This window comes from Marmota marmota, unplaced genomic scaffold, assembly GCF_001458135.2.
Source record: "Marmota marmota marmota unplaced genomic scaffold, marMar, whole genome shotgun sequence".
In the NCBI taxonomy this organism is placed as follows: domain Eukaryota; kingdom Metazoa; phylum Chordata; class Mammalia; order Rodentia; family Sciuridae; genus Marmota; species Marmota marmota.
The window spans coordinates 6981422-7001611 of record NW_026000082.1 but is presented as its reverse complement, the minus strand read 5'-3'; the positions used below and the strand labels follow the sequence as shown (position 1 = coordinate 7001611).

Sequence of the window (20190 nt, the reverse complement as noted above, 5' to 3'; positions counted from 1 at the left end):
CATCTCATGGTGAGTCCATTGTTTTCAGGTCCTTTGGAATTTTTTCTGTTAGCTAACTCACATTTTTTTTCTCTCAACCTCTCTTTTCTTTTAACCACTTTCCCTAGATTTTTTTCATTATTGCTTTAAGGACAACTCATTTTTCTTTATCTGATTTCTTCTTCAAACCTCTCTTCCATCTGTGATTCCCACAATTCCAATGAGACTCTTAAAAGTCACCTGTCCTCTGTATGCCAACTCTCACATACCATTAAAACTTTTTACTAAAGTCTATGTGATTCCCCTTTGAACAAGGACAGAAAAAAAGAAAGAAGAAGGACATTTATTAAGAATTTGCACTGGGTCTGGCACTATGCATGGTGATAGTTTCAAATACACCTTATGTAATTCGAGATGAGGAAATAAGATTACTGGGAGTCCTTGGACTTCACTTCTAAAGATTATTCTCCCTTTTCATTCTGCACCTGTATTTTCAGATCCCCCCCTTTGGCCTTTATGGCTTTTTAAACTGCAGTCTTTCAGTTTGGCAACTGGGGCCATCAGTCTATCACTAAGTATTTACTTAGCCTCACCAGAGGGAGGGCAATTGTAGAACTAGCATGATAATGTTAACACCTTTTACAGCTCAGGGTGTGCAGGCAGGCATAATCAGTATTTCTTGATGGCTGTCAGATTGGAATTGTTCTTTAAACCTAAGTAAACTATTATTACCTAAGTAAACTATTATTACAATGCCTTTCTTTGGCTACTTTCCATGTAAATAAAAGAAATTGCTCAGGGCATTAGGATCCTTTCAAGAAAACCAAGGGCTATGTGGATTTGGGAAGTAAAACCTTAATTTTCTACTCTCAAATCATACCTATAGCCCACCCCAGTGCCTTGCATATTGACCAGGGGAGGGGACGGACGGTCATAAGATGCTTGTTTCCCAGCATGCCTGTGAGGTTGTGTCCCTTTGGCTCCTGAGATGCCCTTTGTCAACCAGTGTTTCAAGGAGATGCAGAGATGTCTGTGATGTATAAATACTTAGGTTGGGGAAAACCTGAATGGTCCATTCAGCTGCTATAACAAAATACCATAGACTAGATAGTCTGTAAATAATAAATTTATTTCTCTCAGTTCTGGAGGCTGGTAAGTCCAAGATTAAGGTGCCACAGATTCAATGTCTGATGAGGCACCACTTCCTGGTTCACAGAATGACAACTTCTTACTGGATCTTCATGTGGTGGAGGGTCAAAAAACCTCACTTGGGACTCTATTATAGGGGACCTAATACAATGAAGGTTCTGTCCTCAAGACCTAATCTGTCTGCAAAAGGCTTCACCTCTTAATATCATCTTCTTGGGGTTGGGATTTCAACATTTAAATTTTTGTGTGGATACAAACATTCAGACCACAACCCCTTTTATGGCAGCTTTTTCAGAAGCTCATCAAATATGCTATTTTTTCTCCATAAATTATGGAAATGATACAGAAATTCCAATTCTATTATTCCATGTAATATCTATATCCATTCATGCATGCTTTAGGAGTAGCATGTTCAGTAGCTAACTGGTAGGGTGGGTAAGATTAAGCCCTACCCAGAAGGAGTTCAGACTCCTGAGATGCCTGTACCACCTTGATCTTGGACTTCCCAGTAATCCCCATTTGCTCACCTGCAAGTGAACAAAATGGAGGAGGTACCTCTCATCCATTTGGCAACTCCTCTAGAGTAGCACTGTGTGCCAAGTATACTGCTAAACTCTAAGTATATACTAGTGATAGTCATGACACAGAAAGTCCAGGGGAAGCCTTCAGCAGTCACCAAATAAAAGCAAAACTGTAAATAAGTTTACAGTGACCAAATGTGGTAAGAAGCTACAGAGGGCAGTGACAGCATATCAGAGAAAACCCTCCTAGATTATGGTGAACAGACAAGCCCTGACTGATGGAAGGACAGTTAAGGTCAGGATGGTTAAAAAAGAAAACTATTAAGCTGTTAAGCTGAAGGCAAGAACATTCCAGTCAAGTGGATTGTTATCTGTGAAAACACTGAGGAGAAATCTGAGGAATTGATATCAGGCCACAGACAATCATAGGTAAGAAGAGGCTGGAGACAAAGGGTTTGGATCGTCCAGGGCCTTCTAAGTCAAGATCTAAAACAGATTTTATGGAAAAGGAGTCGTTGGCCATTGCCAGATTCTAAGCAGGCAATTCAAGTATTCAGCATCACACTACAGTAAGTCTCCTTATTCCTCTACTTACCATTAAAAAGAATGAAATTATGGCATTTGCCAGTAAATGGATGGAACTGGAGACTATCATGCTAAGTGAAATAAGCTGAGTCTTCTCTCCAATATGTGGATGCTAGCACATAATAAGGGTGGGGAGGGATAAAAGTTCATTGGATAAGACAAAGGGGAATGAAGGGAAGGGAGCAGGAATGGGAACAGGAAAGATAGTAGAATGAACAGGACTTAACTTTCCTATGTTCATATATAGATACAAGACCTATGAAACACCACGTCATGTACAAATATAAGAATGGTACCCTAATTAGAATAAGTTATCCTCCATGTATATATAATATGTTAAATTATACTCTAGTGTCATGTATATCTAAAATAAATAAGTAAGTAAAAATAACTGTTAAAAAGACAGCAGGGAAAATTTTTAAAATTATTTCTAAAAGTAACCCAAAAGTTTCTTCAGGGGGATGAAGACTGGGATAAAAACATTTGGGTAATGTCTCCCAGAGAAGAAAAAAGTTCCCAGTAAAATTCTGGAGAATGTAAAAACAAAATGGAGAATTAGTGAATTAATAGCTGATAAGTGGGAGAACATTTTTACTTGGATAAAGGTATTAAATATTCATGTATACTAAAAAGGAGGTCTCTTTATTCCCAACCCAGAGACAGGAGTGTTATTGCCCAACCCCTAGCACAAGTGATGAAGCCGGGTGGCTGTCCATAACTGAGAGTGCTCAGAAATGCCAGGATGGCTCCTCCTCTCCTCTGAAGAGGTTGCCTTGAAGAGCAAAGGCAAGGAGCTGAGATGGCTGTGGGAGCACAGGCAGTGAAAGGAGCCAGGGCTCAGGAAGTGTCTCAAGATGACATCACATATGAGTCTAAATGATGATTGATACAGAGAAGGTAAAGAAGGCAAGGAAAGGGATTCTAACCAACAGGAGGCAGAGTGGGCAAACATTCAGAAGCTGAGGCATGCGTGTTGTGAGAATGAAAGTTAGCTAGGTGCAGTTGTAGCATGGAGCAAGCAGGGAGGAATGAGCACATGTCCACAGGACAGTGAAAGGAGGGGAAAACCAGCTCATGAAGAGCATCTTGTGCCAGTAAAGAAATCTGTCCTTTGTCCTGAGGACAATGGGGAGGAGCCACTGCAGGGTTGAATCAGGGCTGGGAATCATCAGCGTTGTGCTGTAGAAGAATCACCCAGGAAGAAGTACAGAAAGCCTCATTGGAGTGAGCAGGATTGCACGTTGGGAGATGAACTTGGAGACCAAGTGTAGGTGGCCTTAGTAAAGTAGCAGCAGGTAAGCTGGAGAAAAGTTTGCTAGTTACAGGGATATTTAGAAGAGAAATCAAATCTTGGTGAAAGATTAGATTGGGGAGCAGAGAGAGAAAAATAAGTCAGAAATGATGCCTGCCATGACTCTTCCAAGCAGTAGCTTGGACAATTGCTTAAATGATATTGGCTTTGATTAAACCAAGGAACACAGTAGGAAGATGGAGTATGTCAAAAGATGATGTGTGTCAGATTAAATATTTTTAGATAAGTTGCCTTGGGATATCTAAGAAGAGACATTTGATGGGTGGTTGGATATTTGACCTGGAACTCATCAGAGAGTAATGAGCAGGATATAAGGACACATATTTAGAAGTCCTCAGTACTGGATAATAACTGGAGCTCTAAAAGAAGGATGGTATCATCCAAGGGAATTCAGACAGATTTCTGGAAGAGCTCAGATATTTAAGAGACAAGTACAGGAAGAGATCCGACCAGAATAGAGGTAGAAAAATCAAGAGAATAGAGTGTTTGGGAAATAAAAGGAAGAGAACAAAATGAGGAAGAAATGGTCAAATGATGTAAAATGCAGAAATGATCCCTGGGAGTTTTATGGTGGGTTGAGTTTCAGTAGAATGGGGACTGGAAGAATGTATATTGTGTTGGGCTGAGAAGTTAGAAACTGGAGACTTACAGTGTTGGAGCTTCTTCTCCAAGACCTTGTTCTTACTCTTGGAAAGGATGCACATGTCTTTTGTCATATCATGTATTCTGATTTGGGGGTTGAGAGTATGGTCACCATACTTCTGGGCAGTGTGTGAATTCAAAGAATTAAGTGATTTGTAGAAATGAAGAGTAGAAGAGAGATTCCACGGGTGCTGTCTGCATTTAAGATAGTAAGCAACATATTCTGAAAAAAAAAAAAAAATCTTCCCTGACTCTTGGGTATTTTAAAATCTAAAGATGTATGTCTTGTGATGACAAGGCAAGTGAACTATTTCTCAATCACTGCCATTTTATAGTGATGAGGGCTCTGTATTTATTTTATTTGTTTGTTTGTTTGCTTATTCATTTATTGCATTGCTGACGATCAAGCCTGTGTTCTATATTTAATCTTCCTAGCAGCTTGAAAGATAGAGAGTATTAGCCTAACTGCAAAAGAGTAAACTAGACTCAGGTTGATGGGCCTGCTCATCCAGCTGGTACATGATGAAGTCACTTCATGGTTGTTGCAAGTGTTTTTTCCATCATACCCCAGTGGGACTTGGACAGACAGAACTCTCTCTGAGATCAGATATATGAGCCTGGAGTTAATGAGAGGGAGGGAGAACGATTCAATTGGGATCACAATTAATATGTGATTCCCTAGTTGGAGAAGGGCAGACTGCCATTTGAAAGGGAATTGATAAAACATACAAAATGAAACAAAGTCAGAACCAAAAAAAGCATCATGCAAGGTTAAAATTATGTGAATAATGATGTGCATTAGTTATTTTAATGTCTTCCAAGTGCATTTCATTTTGAATGATATACTCAGATAGCACACATGGTAAGGTATAATTGAAAAAACATGTAGGGGAATGGCTGAATCCAAAGAATAAACACACAGCTGGGAGGAGGTTAGGAGTCAAAGGGGTAAGCATATGCCCCATCCCCCAGGGATCTCATTAGTGTGTGAGTGACCATGTATGTAGAGGCTAAATGAATCTCACTGTTTGCAAAGGCCCACAGTAAATGAGACAATGACGAATCAATAGTAATTAGGCCTATAGGTTCTTATTGACCCAGATGTCTGAAACCAGATGCCCTGCTCTGAGATTCCTTGAGAGGCAGAATGAAAAGATTTATAGACATGCACTTCTTTAAAAAAAATAAAATAAAAGTCCCTTTACTCTAAAAGCTTTGACACTGTTCTGAAATGGAAAGTGGCTGGAGTTAGGGTAAACACTTGGCTTCTGGCTAGAAAGGATGTTCCAGTCTTCTGTTGTGAATGTGGTTCCCGGGAGCTGGGAGATGGAAACCCAGGATGTGATCATATTCTGCCTCCATATATTGCTCTGGCCCACCTGCCCCGGAAGCCTCAAGAATCCTTTCCTAAAACCATAATGGCATATTTTAAAATAAGGCTTGAGTGGGGAGGCTTTGCCAAATAATTCTGAACCTAAGATACAGGAAGCACTTGACTTCAGAATCATACCAAGAAAGATTTTTGTTTGGATTTGGTCCTGTCTCTCCACTTCTCTGAATGTCCTCTCTATAGAGGGGGATTGGTGATGCCTCTCTCCCGGGACCATGGGTGGAAGCCTGGTGCAGATTCAGGGAACAGCAGCTGCTGCCCTGTGGGTGTTGAGCCTTGTCCTGGTCAGATGTCACTCCTCCTGATGTGTTTGGAGGCAGAGGTGTTATAGCAAGAAGCAAAGAGATTGGTGTTAGGTGGGGCTGCCTTTGCCTCCGCCCAGCACACATCATACATACACATTTTTGAGTTGATACACACCCACTGGTACACATGCAGGGGCAGTTTTGCTTTTCTACATCTCTGTATTTGGTTTCAGTGATAAAGGGGGAGGGGGTTGAAAAGCAAGACTCCACCTATTAGTTTGTTTCCTTACACTTAGTTTAGAAAACTTACAGGAACTTCATGGGATCCATGGGGACTCCTGGTATCACAAAACTAGAACTAGAAATCGCTGAGCCTTACTTCTAAAACATTTTACAAATGCAAGTCATAAATATTGTCTGAAGTGTCTTAGATATTAACCTCCTTTGGACATTGATTTCCTATACATTTTTCTGACATTATTCAAGCCAGGTTTTAAACCTTTATAGCTGTAGTTCCAAGGACACCAGTGGGAAGTGGCAGAGATGCCAAACTGATGTTTCCACTTTCTTGTGGGATCAGTGGTTCAGCACTTTGGAAGGCAGCCCCTCTAGAGAGGGCCCAGCTAGCCAGCTTTCATCCTTGTGCCATGCAGTAAGATTTAGCCCAGTGAAGGAGGGATCCTTATACCTCTTTTGTGAATGGGGAATTACAGTTCAGAGAGGCCAAGTCTTACTTCCCAGCTGGGACAAGAGGAAACAAGACCTAAACCCAGCTCTGGCTTGACTTTCCTCTGCTGTCCTCTCAACTGAAAGTATGAAGAATGAGGGAGTTGGTCTGATTCCCTCATGAAGAAATCAAGGCTTAAAAAGGGGAAAGAACTCTCACCATGTCATTTAATGGTTACAGTTGGAAATCAGGTCTCTTTCTCCTGATCCTAACTGCATTCATGACTTTCAGTCACTTTCTCAGCAAATTCCCATATTGAGACCAGGAACATGTATTTGTGTTCATTTGTCATTTCATCATTATTATTATTACAATTACAAAGACTGATTTTAATAAATCCTTTACATATGTACCATATTGTAGAGTTTACAGAATACAGCCTTTGCATATATAATCTTCTTTGATCTTCAGAATAACCCTATGAGGTAAGTTGGACAGGGATTGTGATATCTGTTTTCACAGATGAGTTCCAAAGGTCTGAAAAGCTTTCTCATGGTTATACACCTATCAGAAGTAAAACCATTCCTAGATCTGGCCTTCTGATTCTAACTCTTCCTGCTTGCCTCCAGGACAGATTGCCCTTTCTTGATGAAAGTACAGTGTGATCTGAGAGCATGGTAGGCTAGTTTCTTTTCAGAGGTTTTGGGAATCTGCTTTACTTTCTTGGGTCTGATATGGAAGTACAAATGGTTTCTTTCTACAGAACAATTTGCTCTCCAACCCTGCCCCCCCCCTTTAAAAACAAAATCCATTTCTCTTCCAGATGCCAGAGTATATATGCATATTTGAATAGTCACCTGGATCTGATTAAGAAGGCTGAGCCTGTGGGTTTCCTCACTGTTGATCTGCATGTTTGGCCAGATTTCCATGGCAACCGGTCTCCCTTAGCAGATCTGACACTAAAGGGCATGGTAAGTAACAGCCAGTCCTTGCACCAAGGTGAAGGCAGGCCAAACAACTACAAAGTTTGGAGGAATCAAAGTAGGGAGAAAGAGAAAAAGGACAAATGAAACAGAATAGGCCAAGAGTGCACTGGTTCCTTGCAGATGTGTTTCTGTTGGGGCTCCCTGGGAGGATCTGCTGAAAGTTCTTATTGTTCCCGAGCCAACCTTGATCGTATTCTAAGTAGTATTTCCTACATTCAGCTACTGCTGCCTCTTTGTCTGTGGAGTGGCTGAAAGTTATTCCCATGTAATTTTCATAAATTCATGTTTTCCATCTCCATCTCCAGGCCACCTGGTGAGTCAGTGGTAAATGCTACCACCCATGGTCTTGTGTGCCCCAGCTACACATCACCTAGGCTTTGAGTCAGGGTTCTTCAGAGCCTATGCCAATATATTTAGGGTTTTAGATTAAACTTTGGTAAAAATAAATACAATTAATAACTTAGGTTGGAGAATAAATTTCACCCTTACTGGTCATAAAGATCACTTTCAGCATAGAGATTCTGAGCTCTTCTGGACAGTCCAGAATGAACTTGGTGTGTAAGCTCACAACTGCCTAAAAAAAGCAGAGAGATAATACCTTGGAGGCCAGGTGGGATCAGGTGGCCAGGTACCATCTGGCCATCAGGAATCATGTTCAAGGATGGTTGAGGAAGGTTAAAGCTAGAGAAGCAGAGCTGAGTTTTGGTTCCCAGGGGCCAGGTAAGAACCATGAATGTCAAACCCATGAAGGTGCCAATAAGTTTGGAAGTAGGTATAAGGGAAATTAAAGTGGGAAGTCAGAGCAATGCATGGCAGATAAATAGTGGCAGCCTGACCCGTGAATCAAGATTGCTGGCTTCAGGAACTTTCACAATACTGTGAGTTTGTGGTTAGTTTCACTGAGATTATTTAAATACTTTTATGATGCCAACAGGAAGATCTGAACTTTATTTTCATAACCTAGTTTATATGATCAACTTCCATAAATAAAAGTGAGACATAGTGAAGAGAAAAGAAAACTGGACAGGGCAAAAGTTTTTGCCTCCAGTCTATAAGGCATGCCCATAAAACACAAAAGAAACTGGATCTCTTTATTGACCAGTGGAGGCAGAAAAAGATAGCTGTGTAGCAACAGGTTCAGTTATGACCAATTCCACTTACAAACAGAGGATGGGGAAAGAATGGTTTAATATAGTACAAAAATAATGCCTTAATTAGAGACAAATATCAAAAAACAAATACAGATAAACATTTAAAGTGTTAAAGAAGTTAAGAAGCTTGACCAGTTCTTAGTATGACTCCAAAACATAGAAGGGTTGCACATAAAATTATCAGGGCTCTGGAGTGACACTGGCCTGGGGGCCTGCCCTTGCCAACATCCATTGTACCCAGACTTAGTACCCAGAGTGTCAGGCACCAAGTTTCCCAGTAGTTTTTGTGTGTTTCTGAAAACCAAGCATGACATCCGGAGACCTAAGAATTAGCATTTTAAGGGTATTCTAATGAAGTTGACCCAATGCAAAGTGAAATTCCACAGGAGTCAGAGTATTTCCAGGAATGTCTGTCTCATTAGAATAAATATATACTGCCAAAAGGGACTTCTTGCATTGGGACATATGGCCAATTATATCTAGAAATCTTGTAATGTTTACTTTGTAGAGAAGTTATATTGCCTCGCAAATGTATCTCACATGTCTCCTGATGTTCTTAGCAGCGATTTCCCTCTATAACTATCCTTGGGGTTAGGCTCACCCTGCAGTAGCTATCTTTAAGCCAGGCTGCATCACAACACTAGAAGAAGGTGACCTAGATATGATAGAAGGAAGGCAATTCTGGGCTAAAGCTTTTTCCAAAATCTTTCTTTCAATCCAATTTTGAACAACATTGAAATACCCCCCTCCAAAACTTTTCTATAATCATCGTATATTCTTTTGGCAAAACCTATAATGTTATTACAAATTATATGCTAGAACCTCTCTGTTATCATATGTTATATCTTTCTGCCAGTCCTGTCTTCAGGGCTCATTCAATAAATATTTACTGGATGTCTGCAGTGTGCCAAGCTCTGTTGCAGATAAAATAAGGTATAATTTCTATACTCATTGCACAGGTTTAAAGGGGTTAGGAAGTACTCCATGAAACACTGAGAGCAACTAGAATTGTCATAAAAACCCCAGGAGGGAAGAACCATATACAGTTTCTTCTTTTGGCTCCTGAGTCATTTCTCTAGGCACATAGTATAAGTGCTTAATGATAATTTATTGTCAACATGGAGAGAATAAAGAGGCCATTATGGCTCTAGAAAAAATAAACATATGAACAATTTATTAATACCAAATGGATTTGATAGCTACTGATTCATGCTGTTTATATAAGTGGTTAGTACTAATATTAATATCCAAGTAAATTAAGTTCCCATTTTGTCATACTTTGTCCATCAAACAAATGCAGGCCCTATTATAGTTGGTGGGAGATATAAAAGTAACTAGACTTACAGCACTCAGGAACATTTGGGGGACAGACAAACAGGTAGTGGGAAGATGGGGTCAAGTTCCTGGTATCACTCATTGCCAGGGCTCTGTAGATGCATGGAAGAAGATTAGATCTGGTGTTCATGGTCAGGAAAGGCTTCTTATAGGAAGCAAGGTTAACCCTGAGTCAAGGAGGGAAGAGGATTCAGGGGCCAAGGAAACATGGTATATACAGTGTCCTAGAAGGAGAGAGAGCACGAATGTATGAATAGCCACAATTTGGCTCCTCATTTGTCTAACCCATGATAGATTACAGTTAGCATATTTTTTCTTGGGGAAAAATGAAAGAAAGTGTGTTCCCAGAGACACTCTGGAGTCCCTGGGCTCTTCTGCTTCCACAGCATCCTATCCTCCCAGTTCATTACTCTTTCATCCATTGACTCTCCCCAAACCTTTGTTAAACATCCATCCATTCACTTTTTAATGAATACCTAATATTTACAAGTCTATGCTAAGCTCAGAAAATGGAAAGAAGAAAAGTATCTGTCCTAAGTTCACATGAAAATGTGCAAAATCATTACTGTACATGTATGAGTGGGTGTGTCCATCACCATTCCATAGTGAGAGCCTTGCAGCATGGACATGTGGGCAAGCCAAAGGAATGGCTTAGCCAATCTCTCACTTTGTTGTTGTTGGGGTTTTTGTTTGTTTGTTTGTTTGTTTTGTTTTGTTTTTTTAAAGGGCACCTCTCTGGTGAGCTGACACAGCTTTTCTCTACTTGAAAATACCAGTGAAGAAGTAAAAGTGGCATAAACTTATGGAGGGTTTGAAAATTAGAATGATACTCAACTAGGCAAACTAGGTTTGAGATTCCCAAAAAGAATCTGGGAAGATCTTTGAGAATCTGGAAGACTATTCAGCTTGATTGATAAACATGCTATAGGACATAGGAACAAAGTCTCTCTCCACCTTCTGCTCCCTAGCTGCAAGCACACAGCTGTTTTAAGCCTAAAAACAGGACAGTTACCCTTCTTCTCTACTGCCCTTGGTTATGTTGTATTGTTTTGTTTTGTATTGATTTTTAGAAGCAGACAGTGAGTTTAATTTCCTAGATTCCCCCCACAACTTGAAACATTCCCTATCTTCCTTTCAGTTCAATCTGTTTGAAAGCTGCCAAAGGGCCGGAAGTATGAGTCAGAATCAACACAAGGACTTGCATTCTAAGCCTCCTGCATAAAACTGTGCTTCTGGGGCAGACACAGGAAAAGCCTTGACAGCTCTGTGAATTTGGAAGAAGGATTGTTCTAAGGTTAGGAAGTCAGTTAACAGTGACCTTCCTCAGTCCTATAAAGCTACACAGATAAAAAAACCATTGCACTCTGGTCACTGGCATCTAGTTGGAGATCCAAAGAAGCAAATCAAGTGTACAGTGAATGGGGCTGAGAGTGAATCATGTGTCCTGTGTTCTGGGAAATATTGAATAGGCCTAGCTCCTAATTGGGGTGTATTTTAAAAAATAATAAAGTGAGCCCCACAGGGAAAAGCATTGCATACAAAGAAGAAAGAAATACCATTTAAAACACTTACAAAAAGTTCTCTTGAAACTTATTACTGAAAACAAAAGAAAATATTGGAGAACTTCTTGGTATATTCTAGAGGTTTTTTTAAAAGGCATATCTCTCTAAAATAGGGTAGGGCATAAACTTACAGGAAAAGTTGAGTTAAGATGAAAAGACAACACAGTGAGAGGGTCAAGAAATGACAAAGACATAAAACAAGTAAAAATGCAATAAACAAATCAAAACCTACATTGAAAGCAATATGAACCATAATTTTCATGGATGAAAAGAAGATCAGAGTTGTCATAAGGCATAGCATTTTTTAAAATTTAATATATTAGAAAAACATTTTGAGGGTAGAGTCTATGGCTTATTTGTTGTTTTTTTTTTTTAATCTCAACAGCACCTGACATCAAATAATTGCCTTTCAGTCGGTTATTACAATCATTTACCAAGTGAATAATGAAAGCTGCTGCCCAAGGTCACAATGCAAAGGAGAGGCAGAGCTTCAATAGAAATATGAATCCTGATTTTTAGGATGCACAGCTTCATGAGTCTGCCTGAACTCATAACTCTGGACTTTGCAGAATGCAACTAGGATGATAAAAGGAGTTCCAACAGATGCACCACACATAGTTTGATACTGAACCATACTTCTTGACCTTGCTCCTTTGGTCTCATCATCAACTCGTCACTTTTCCACCCATTTTTATTCTAACCCTGGTCTTAGCTGTGGTTTCCTCCTGGGAATGTCTCTAGGCTTTCTTCCCAACTTCACTGACTCAGATTTGAAGTTATTTGCCACTCCAGATTTGACCCTACTCTGAGGTCTTCCACTCTGATGCCTACCCTCATACACAAGCACAGGACCCAACCCAAAAATCTTCCCCCTAAATAGAATTTTTTCCTTCTGGCAACAGTTGTCTTCCTGTGTCACCAGCTTTTTGGTTTTCCTTTGGTGATAACAGTATCAACCTGTAGCACCTGGCTAAAAAGAGATGGTGGAAATAGGGGTGGTCAGCTTAATAGGATACCTGGACTAATTAGCTTCTTACGTAAGTATTTTCCCTTTCAGTTGATAAATAAGGTATGGAAGGTTAAAGCTACACATACCATCATCCAAAAAAGGAGAAGCATAAGTAATAACTCCCAGTATCCAAACATTTGACACTGGTAATTCCAGCTTCTTTAAATACAAAAGAAATGCATGCTTTTAAAGTAAAGAAAGGACATGGTCATACATGATATGGAGGCAAATACTCACCATTAGGAGTGATTGCAAATCTTAGGGGTGGGTGTATGTGTGACTATTCTTATTTTGAATGAGTGGTTATATGGTTTTCACCATTCTAAAGAAGTAAAGAAAACTCACATGTTGAAATTGGACCTATTTACATCTTAGTTTGAAAATATATCAGTGTGTGACATTTGCATGTTAGCTCTATGAGGTCAGCACATACATCAAAGGTGGAGCAAGCCAAGCTTCTTTGCCGAGTCACTGTCAAACCAAGAGATGTTGGTCCAGTGACAGGCACACAGCAACTAATGTGTTTTCCTGTAGCTTCTGCCTGGTAGCATCTACTTGCATGTCCTTTGAACCTTCAGCCTGCAGCTGTAGGAACCCCTCTTAGCCCTGGAACTAACTGAACTCACCAGCCACTGACATCACCAGTTACAAACTAGCTAGGAAGCTGAAGACCCCTAGTCCATCCCAGGAAGCATTTTTCATGCAGGTCTGGATATTTATCTCTGTAGTAGAACCCTGTCCTTATTTTCTCTCCAATACAAGAAGCATCTCAAATCTGGTGGGCCCTACCATACAGCTAATGTGGTAATAATTTTGAAAATGTGCTTTCCTCCTTGTATATGAAATTAGTTTTTAGTCACAGATTATTATTACCACTTTATTTTTGTGGTGGTAGGGGTTTTGTTGGTGGTGGTTTATTTGCTTATTTTAATTCTTTTCCAAAATACTCATTCAAAGAAGTAAATTGCTTTGGACACAGAGCAGGGCATGAAATATGTTTTCTCTGCCTCATTTTGGAAGTCTTTCACTACCCAGAACTAAAAGTTATTTTCTGGTTCTCTGAAGAACTGTGATTTGAAAGTTGGCCCATACATGACTAAAACTGCTGGAGAGACTGTGCTGTTCCATTGGTCTTCAGAGCAAGTGTGCCAATGGTGGGTTGAGGGTTAGGAAAGAAGCATTCCAAGGTCTTAGCCCATTCCTAAGAGACCAAATCCTAGCCTGATGCTTGCTAACAGATTCAGATATGGATGAAGTCAGCAACTCATCTGAGTATCTGTGCAAGCTCAGGAGAGGCCAGAGGTTGTACCCCTATGTTGTCTTCTGATAAGGAGATAGATGATAGAGACCGAAGCTGCTGAGCCACCTGGAGCAGCTCTTGAATGATATCTTTGTAAGTCTTGAAAACAGGAAGACCCTTACATATGAGTTGGTTACTGTTTTGTTGTTATTTAACACTGTTTTATTCAACCATTTTTTATTACTGTTTGCTCATGAAAACTCAAATAGTGTGACAAAGACTAGTGTCCTCAGTGTCATTTAACTGGTTTTCTTATAATATGCTTTATTTTTGAAGTGACCGATTGGTTGTGATTTATAATAAGGCCAATTTAAGGGACCTGACATGAAGTTGTTTCACATGTATCATTACTCACATTCATAATCACCTGGTGAGCTAATATTGTTACCCCATTTAAAAGAAGAGAGAAACTGAGGCTTAGGGAATTTAAGTAATTTACCCAGAGGAGAAAAGAGTAGATTAGAAAACAGTCAGTTCAAACGTGAATCACTGACATTCTTTGGAGAAAGAAAAAATAGTTAAAAAGAAAAGGAACTAGAACTTTGTGCTTCCTCAATCCCTCTTCTCTGTTTTCAAAGTGCCTATCATATCTCTTCCTCATTTTAGTGACTTTTAAATTATATCACTGAGTCAAACTTTTCTTTCTTATTGCTATTTTTTTTTCTTATTGCCTTTCCTATATACAGCAAATAAGTAAACCAAAAGGAAGAGTGTGGATGGACAGGAATCTCCTACAAGGCAGAGTAGCATGACAGAAGGCTGAGAGGGGAATCAGGTGAAATCCAGTGGGAAGGTGCAGGAGATAAACAGTGGGAAGAAACTGAAGAAAGAAGACCAAGAATGAGATCCAGGCTGGCATTCAGACTCAAAGCAAGCTGGCATTCAGACAGCAGCAAGTCTGGACAGGAGAGTTGTAGAGAGCAGCTTTGGAATACTGGTGCATGAGCACATCAAAATGGCTTAAACTTAGAGCCTCAGATATAGGGCAAACAAAGCATGACGTGTCTGGTGCAGGAGGCAAACAGAAAATGGACTGATGTGTGGTGTAGGATTCACCAACAGAACAGGTTGTGAAAACTTCAGCCCATCATCCATACTTAGTGTGTGCATTAGTTGCCCATTGCTGTTTTAATGAACTACTACAAATTTGCAGTTTATATTGATTATCACATACTTCCATGGGTCAGAAGTCCGTGTGGGCTCAACTGGTTTTCCTGCTCCAGTTTTCACAAGACCAAAACCAGAGACTCCTACTGGAAGGTTCTGGGGAGAATCTGCTTTCAAACACATTCAAGTTGTTGGCCATATTTAGTACCAGCCGTTGAAGGACCAAGGTCCCTGTTTCCTTGCTGAATGTCAGCCAGGGCTCTCAGCATCTAGAGGCTCCTGATATTCCTGGGCTCATCACCCAGTGCCTCCACCCTCAAACCCGTCAGTGGTGGGTCAAATCCTTCTCATACTTTCAACCTCTCTGGTTTTCCTTTCTGCTTCACTCTTCTATCTGATCTCTTGATGGATGCTTTTGCCTTCCTCTTATTCTTTAAAAGATTCATGTAGTTACTGTGAGTACAACTGGATAATCTTCCTTTTTTTAAGGTCACTGGCTAATAACTAATTCCATCTGCCATGTTTCTTAATAGCTGTGCCTAATTAGTATATGAGTAACCAAGGGACAGGAATCTTTGGGATCTCTTTAGAATTCCACATTGTAGTAGCGCATTCATCTGCAGTCCCCCAAATCTGGATGAGTTTTAGGCAATGCCAAGTGTTAGCCTGGACTCCTGACACTTACTGAATCCTCTCAACATCCCTGTGGAGATTTGTCCCCCTTTCTCTTCTAGGCTGCTGGATTGTTTCAGACCTGGCCTTCAATCTCTCTCCTCCCTTCTATAAATCTTTCTCTGATCTTCCTCATTGCCTTGTCCATCAGTTCCACCTTCATTATTGACTGAGCAAACAGGGCATTTTTTGCTGCTCCATTGTGTTCTAGAAAGCTTTCAACAAATTCCCCTGAGCCTTGGATAACCCCATCAAGCTCTGATGACCCTAGAAAAACCTCAGGACTGGGAGTCTTCTTTACTTGTCTCTTGTATTCTTTAGGGACCCCTTGGGAAACTATCCCTAAGCCCTTTTTTTCTGACTAACGTGTATAATCACATCAATGCTTTTAACAACTAGGAAGGAAAAAAATTAACTGAATTACCACAGGTTAAGTATGCTTTATCTGAAGTCGTTGGGACTAGAAGTGTTTCAGGTTTAAGATTTAGATTTTGGGATATCTGAATATATGTAATGAAATATCTTAGGGATGGTACCCAAGTCTAAACACGAATTTCATACATTTTTATTATACAATACCAATATTTATAATAATTTTATGCATGAAACAAAATTTTAAGGTGTGGGATCTCCCACTTGCGATGTCTGTCCTGCTCAAAAAATTTCAGATTTTGGAGCATTTTGGACCCAGATTAGAAATTCTCTACTTATAATCCATCTATTAATAATCTTAAATCATTTTAAGGGCTCATGAACCTAAAATTCAAAATACCAAGAATTAGGATACTCATTCCCACAATTTAGTGCATTATTAAATCCTTGCTAAAACACAAATCGCTGGGCTCACACCAAAATTCATTTTATGTAAGCTCCCAGGAATCTACACTCAGCTTGGATATCAGTAAAGTGTTAAGAGGTATCCCCAAGTTTAGGCCGCTACTAAGTGGCAGCAAGATTCAAGCTGAAGTCCAGGTGAAGTGTTACCATCTGTCTTTCTGTTTAAGAGAAAAAATGAACACTTACAGGCTGATAAGGACTAAGGCTTTGTCTAAGCCTTACAAATGTGTCCCCCACACATTTGTGCTACCTGTCCCTTGGTACTCATCAGGGGCATATGATTTCTCCACACTCCTAGATGGTTCTATATCTTTAGCCTTAGGATCTCAATGCTAATCATCAACCTACCTTCTCCCTAGCTGCTGTGTGGGGTACAGCCAGCAGTCGAGAATGCCCTTCATTCATTGCCTCATGGTTCCCATAGCATGTCCAGAGACATGCTATTTATTGCTTTGAAGTCAGTTAATGAATGGGGTTGAACTCAATGCAATTACAAAGAAAGAGAATGAACATTTATTAAGAGAAAGGGAACAGCAACATCAGTGTTTATAACAGTGCAACTCACAATAGCCAAGATATGGAAACAGCCAAGGGGCCTATCAATAGATGAATGGATTAAGAAAATGTGGTATACATACACAATGGAGTTTTACTCAGCCATAAAGAAAAATTAAATTATGAAATTGTGGCATTTACTGGTAAATGGGTGGAACTGAAGAGTATTGTGCCATGTGAAATAAGCCAGACTCAGAAAAATCAAAGTTTCAATGTACTCTTTTATATGTGGAAGCTAGAACAAAGTAAATAGGGAAGCGGGGATCAAATATCATGAAGACTGAGAGTAGGGTAGAAGGAGATTGAGGGGAGGGAGGAGGGACTGGAAAGGAAATACAGAATGAATTTGACAAAATTACCCTATGTGCATGTATAAATATATCATAGTGAATCTCACCTAATTAAAAACATATAGATGAATAGAAAATAGACCAGTGTAGTAAAAGAAGGGGAACAGAGGGAGTGAGAAAGGGAAGGAAAAGAGGAGACACTGGGAACTAAACTGGAGTAAAATTCCATGGAAGTATGATTGTCAAAATTAACCCAACCTGTGTACAAGTATAGTGCACCAATAAAAGCAAGGGGGAAGGGAGAAGAAGAGGGAAAGCAAATGAACAATTAATAAGTGCTATTTGTGTACACACAGTGGGTACTGGGGGCATCCGAGGATGCTCTTGCAACACTGCAGCTTGCTGGAAAAACATGGCATTTTGTAAATAAGATCTCATTTAATTCTCATAAAAGGCCTTGCGGTATCATATCCCCATTTTTCACATGAAAGAAATGAAGCTCAAAGAGATTATAAAACTCTCATAATTGTCAGGCTACATCAAAATTGAAACCCAGGTATCTTGCTCTAACATGCATCATCTTTCCATTTATATATACTTCTTTTCTAAGCTTAAAAATCCCAGTATTCAGATAAATACAGCACTAAGCTTTAGAAATACTGCAGTGAAGGATACAGGCAAGGTGTGTCAGAACACCTAGATTGTGGTTTCCATTTGAGAAGGATAATTTAGGATGTTGAATTACCCATTCTAGTTGTTTGTATGTTTTGGCCACCATACGAACAGTTCCCATGTCTCAGAATATGAATTAAGTGCTTTCTCTTACAGTTCCACTCCATTACACAATAGCCAAACATAAATAAAATGTGCTTATCATTGCAAGTCTCCAGTGGGGGCTTCCTCATACATTTGGCTGTCTCACCTAAATATTCAAAATAGGCACATACATATTTCTAAACACACTCCTTCTACGTATGCTTCCTCCCCACTTCCTCTTATCAGTGGATCCATTAAGCCATCCCAGCCTTCTCAACCATTACAAAACCATACTCCCCCAGGACACTGCAGCCATTCTCCTTCAGGACAGCTCCTCAGGTGTTCTTTATCCTCCCAAGTGGTCCACGTGGCAAGCACTCTATATAAAGTTCCATCAGAGGCTGGAATTGCCAGGGCAGGGCTGAGGTTCCTGGAATTTGAGATAAATAGACTTAATGGTCATCTGCCCTTCTTTGTTCTCCATCTGCATATCAGATGAGATGTTAGGAAGCAGGATCCCAAACCACAGTACTTCTACACTTCAGACAGAAATGTCTTGCACTAAGTTGTTTTGCACCATGGCTCTGGTATTAGTGGTCAGCAGGTATTGGGAATGGCTTTGGAGGAATGTGTACTCTGCTTCTCCTTTGATAGTTAGTACCTCCTATATTGTGATCCATGTAAAAAACCCTTCTAGAACTCTTCACAGAAATAATTTTGTCTCCTTGAATGACAACTGTGTTTTAGTTATCAGGAAAAGAAAACCTATGTTACCCATATGTATTCCTTTTGGCCATAACATACATTGATCACCTCATTCTCAATGTCTAGGGAAAAGAAAAAAAAAAAAACCTTCCCATTTCTCCTCTATGATTTTTGAGCTCCTCCTCTATGGAAGTTTTGAGAAGTATCTATGATATCTTTCTGCTCAAATACTAATGTTTTCTGGAAATTTGTATGGATATTTGTTGGGGATTAAGTAAATTAAATTCAACTACATCACATCCCCTCTCACTTATGGATTCTTACTAATTGAGAAGAACCAGTTATATTGTCAATATTATAATTCAAAGCACTAAATTTTCTAATAAATACTGATAGGGGAATACCTCTTGATTACAAGGTGAAATTCTATCAGCACCCCCATCACACATTATCCATCCAGACCTGTTCTTCAGAACCTAACTGTGGATCAAGTGCATAGAGGATCATGGACTGGTCAACTTCCAATTGATGACCAGAGAGAGGAAGCCAGAGGGAGGCAGCCTCCTTGCCTGGTTCTGGAAGAGAGCTCTAAGCTGTGGCCCAGTTGGCTTCCCTAACACAACAACAGCAGGAAAGAGAGCAAGCACACACTCATTCATGACTAGTGGTCCTGCCCCAGGACCATACCTTTTTATAATTAATTCTCCTAGATTGTGTACCTGTTTCTTATTCACACAATGGCTCATATGAGTGCCTGGGACCCAGCCTTTACCCCAATCTCATATAAGCCACTCCTGTGGTTGAAAGGGGTAAGTGTGGGGTGTGGGGAATTGAGAGCACATAGTTAGTGTTTTTTCCTCCTGGGGTATGGAACACATATCTTCTCCTCCCTGTGAGTATTTGAAGAGCCAAGTAATAAATGTTGTTCAACTATAGTTGTATAAATTGACAGGGAAGGATAGGATCCTGGGAGAGAAAATGGCATTCAAAAGGAGAAAACTTTGAATTGTCACTAGTTTACATATAGCACAAATGTAAATTTAATGTCTACTATGTGCCAGGCACAACACTAGGCTTTAGAGATACTGCAGTGAAGGATACAGGCAAGGTGTGTCAGAACAGCTAGATTGTGGTTTCCATTCTCTGTGTTCCCTTGGGAAAACCATTTCCTCACCTGTGAAATGAAGTTCTCGATTCTCAGCATTGTTTGGGTTCTCTCCTAGTTCCAGCATTCTTACCATATGTTTAGGTCCCTGTGCAACTTCATGAGGGATGTTCCTTTATAAAATTGGCCTGGGAAGAGGAATTCCTCAGAATTCTTCTCTGATCTTTTCTTCCAGTTTTTTGTCAGCCTGTGTGTTAGAATCAAAGCCATAGTTATTATGTAGTACCCAATTATTTGCCAAGAATAAGCCATCAGCAGGTAGTTGTACTG

The 20190-nt window shown here is 39.9% G+C and overlaps 1 protein-coding gene across 27 annotated transcripts in view; it reads left to right on the top strand.

The window, feature by feature from the left end:
- Fggy (FGGY carbohydrate kinase domain containing) overlaps nucleotides 1-20190 on the top strand; it is a 415454-nt gene that overhangs the window by 290872 nt on the left and 104392 nt on the right. For all 27 annotated transcript variants that reach the window (XR_007351974.1, XR_007351976.1, XR_007351975.1 and 24 more), the window contains one exon: nucleotides 7314-7461. Coding sequence is in view for 22 of the 27 variants with exons in the window: in XM_048815295.1 (XP_048671252.1) it covers nucleotides 7314-7461 (148 nt within the window). In the remaining 5 variants the exon portion in view is untranslated. The remainder of the gene's footprint in view (nucleotides 1-7313; nucleotides 7462-20190) is intronic.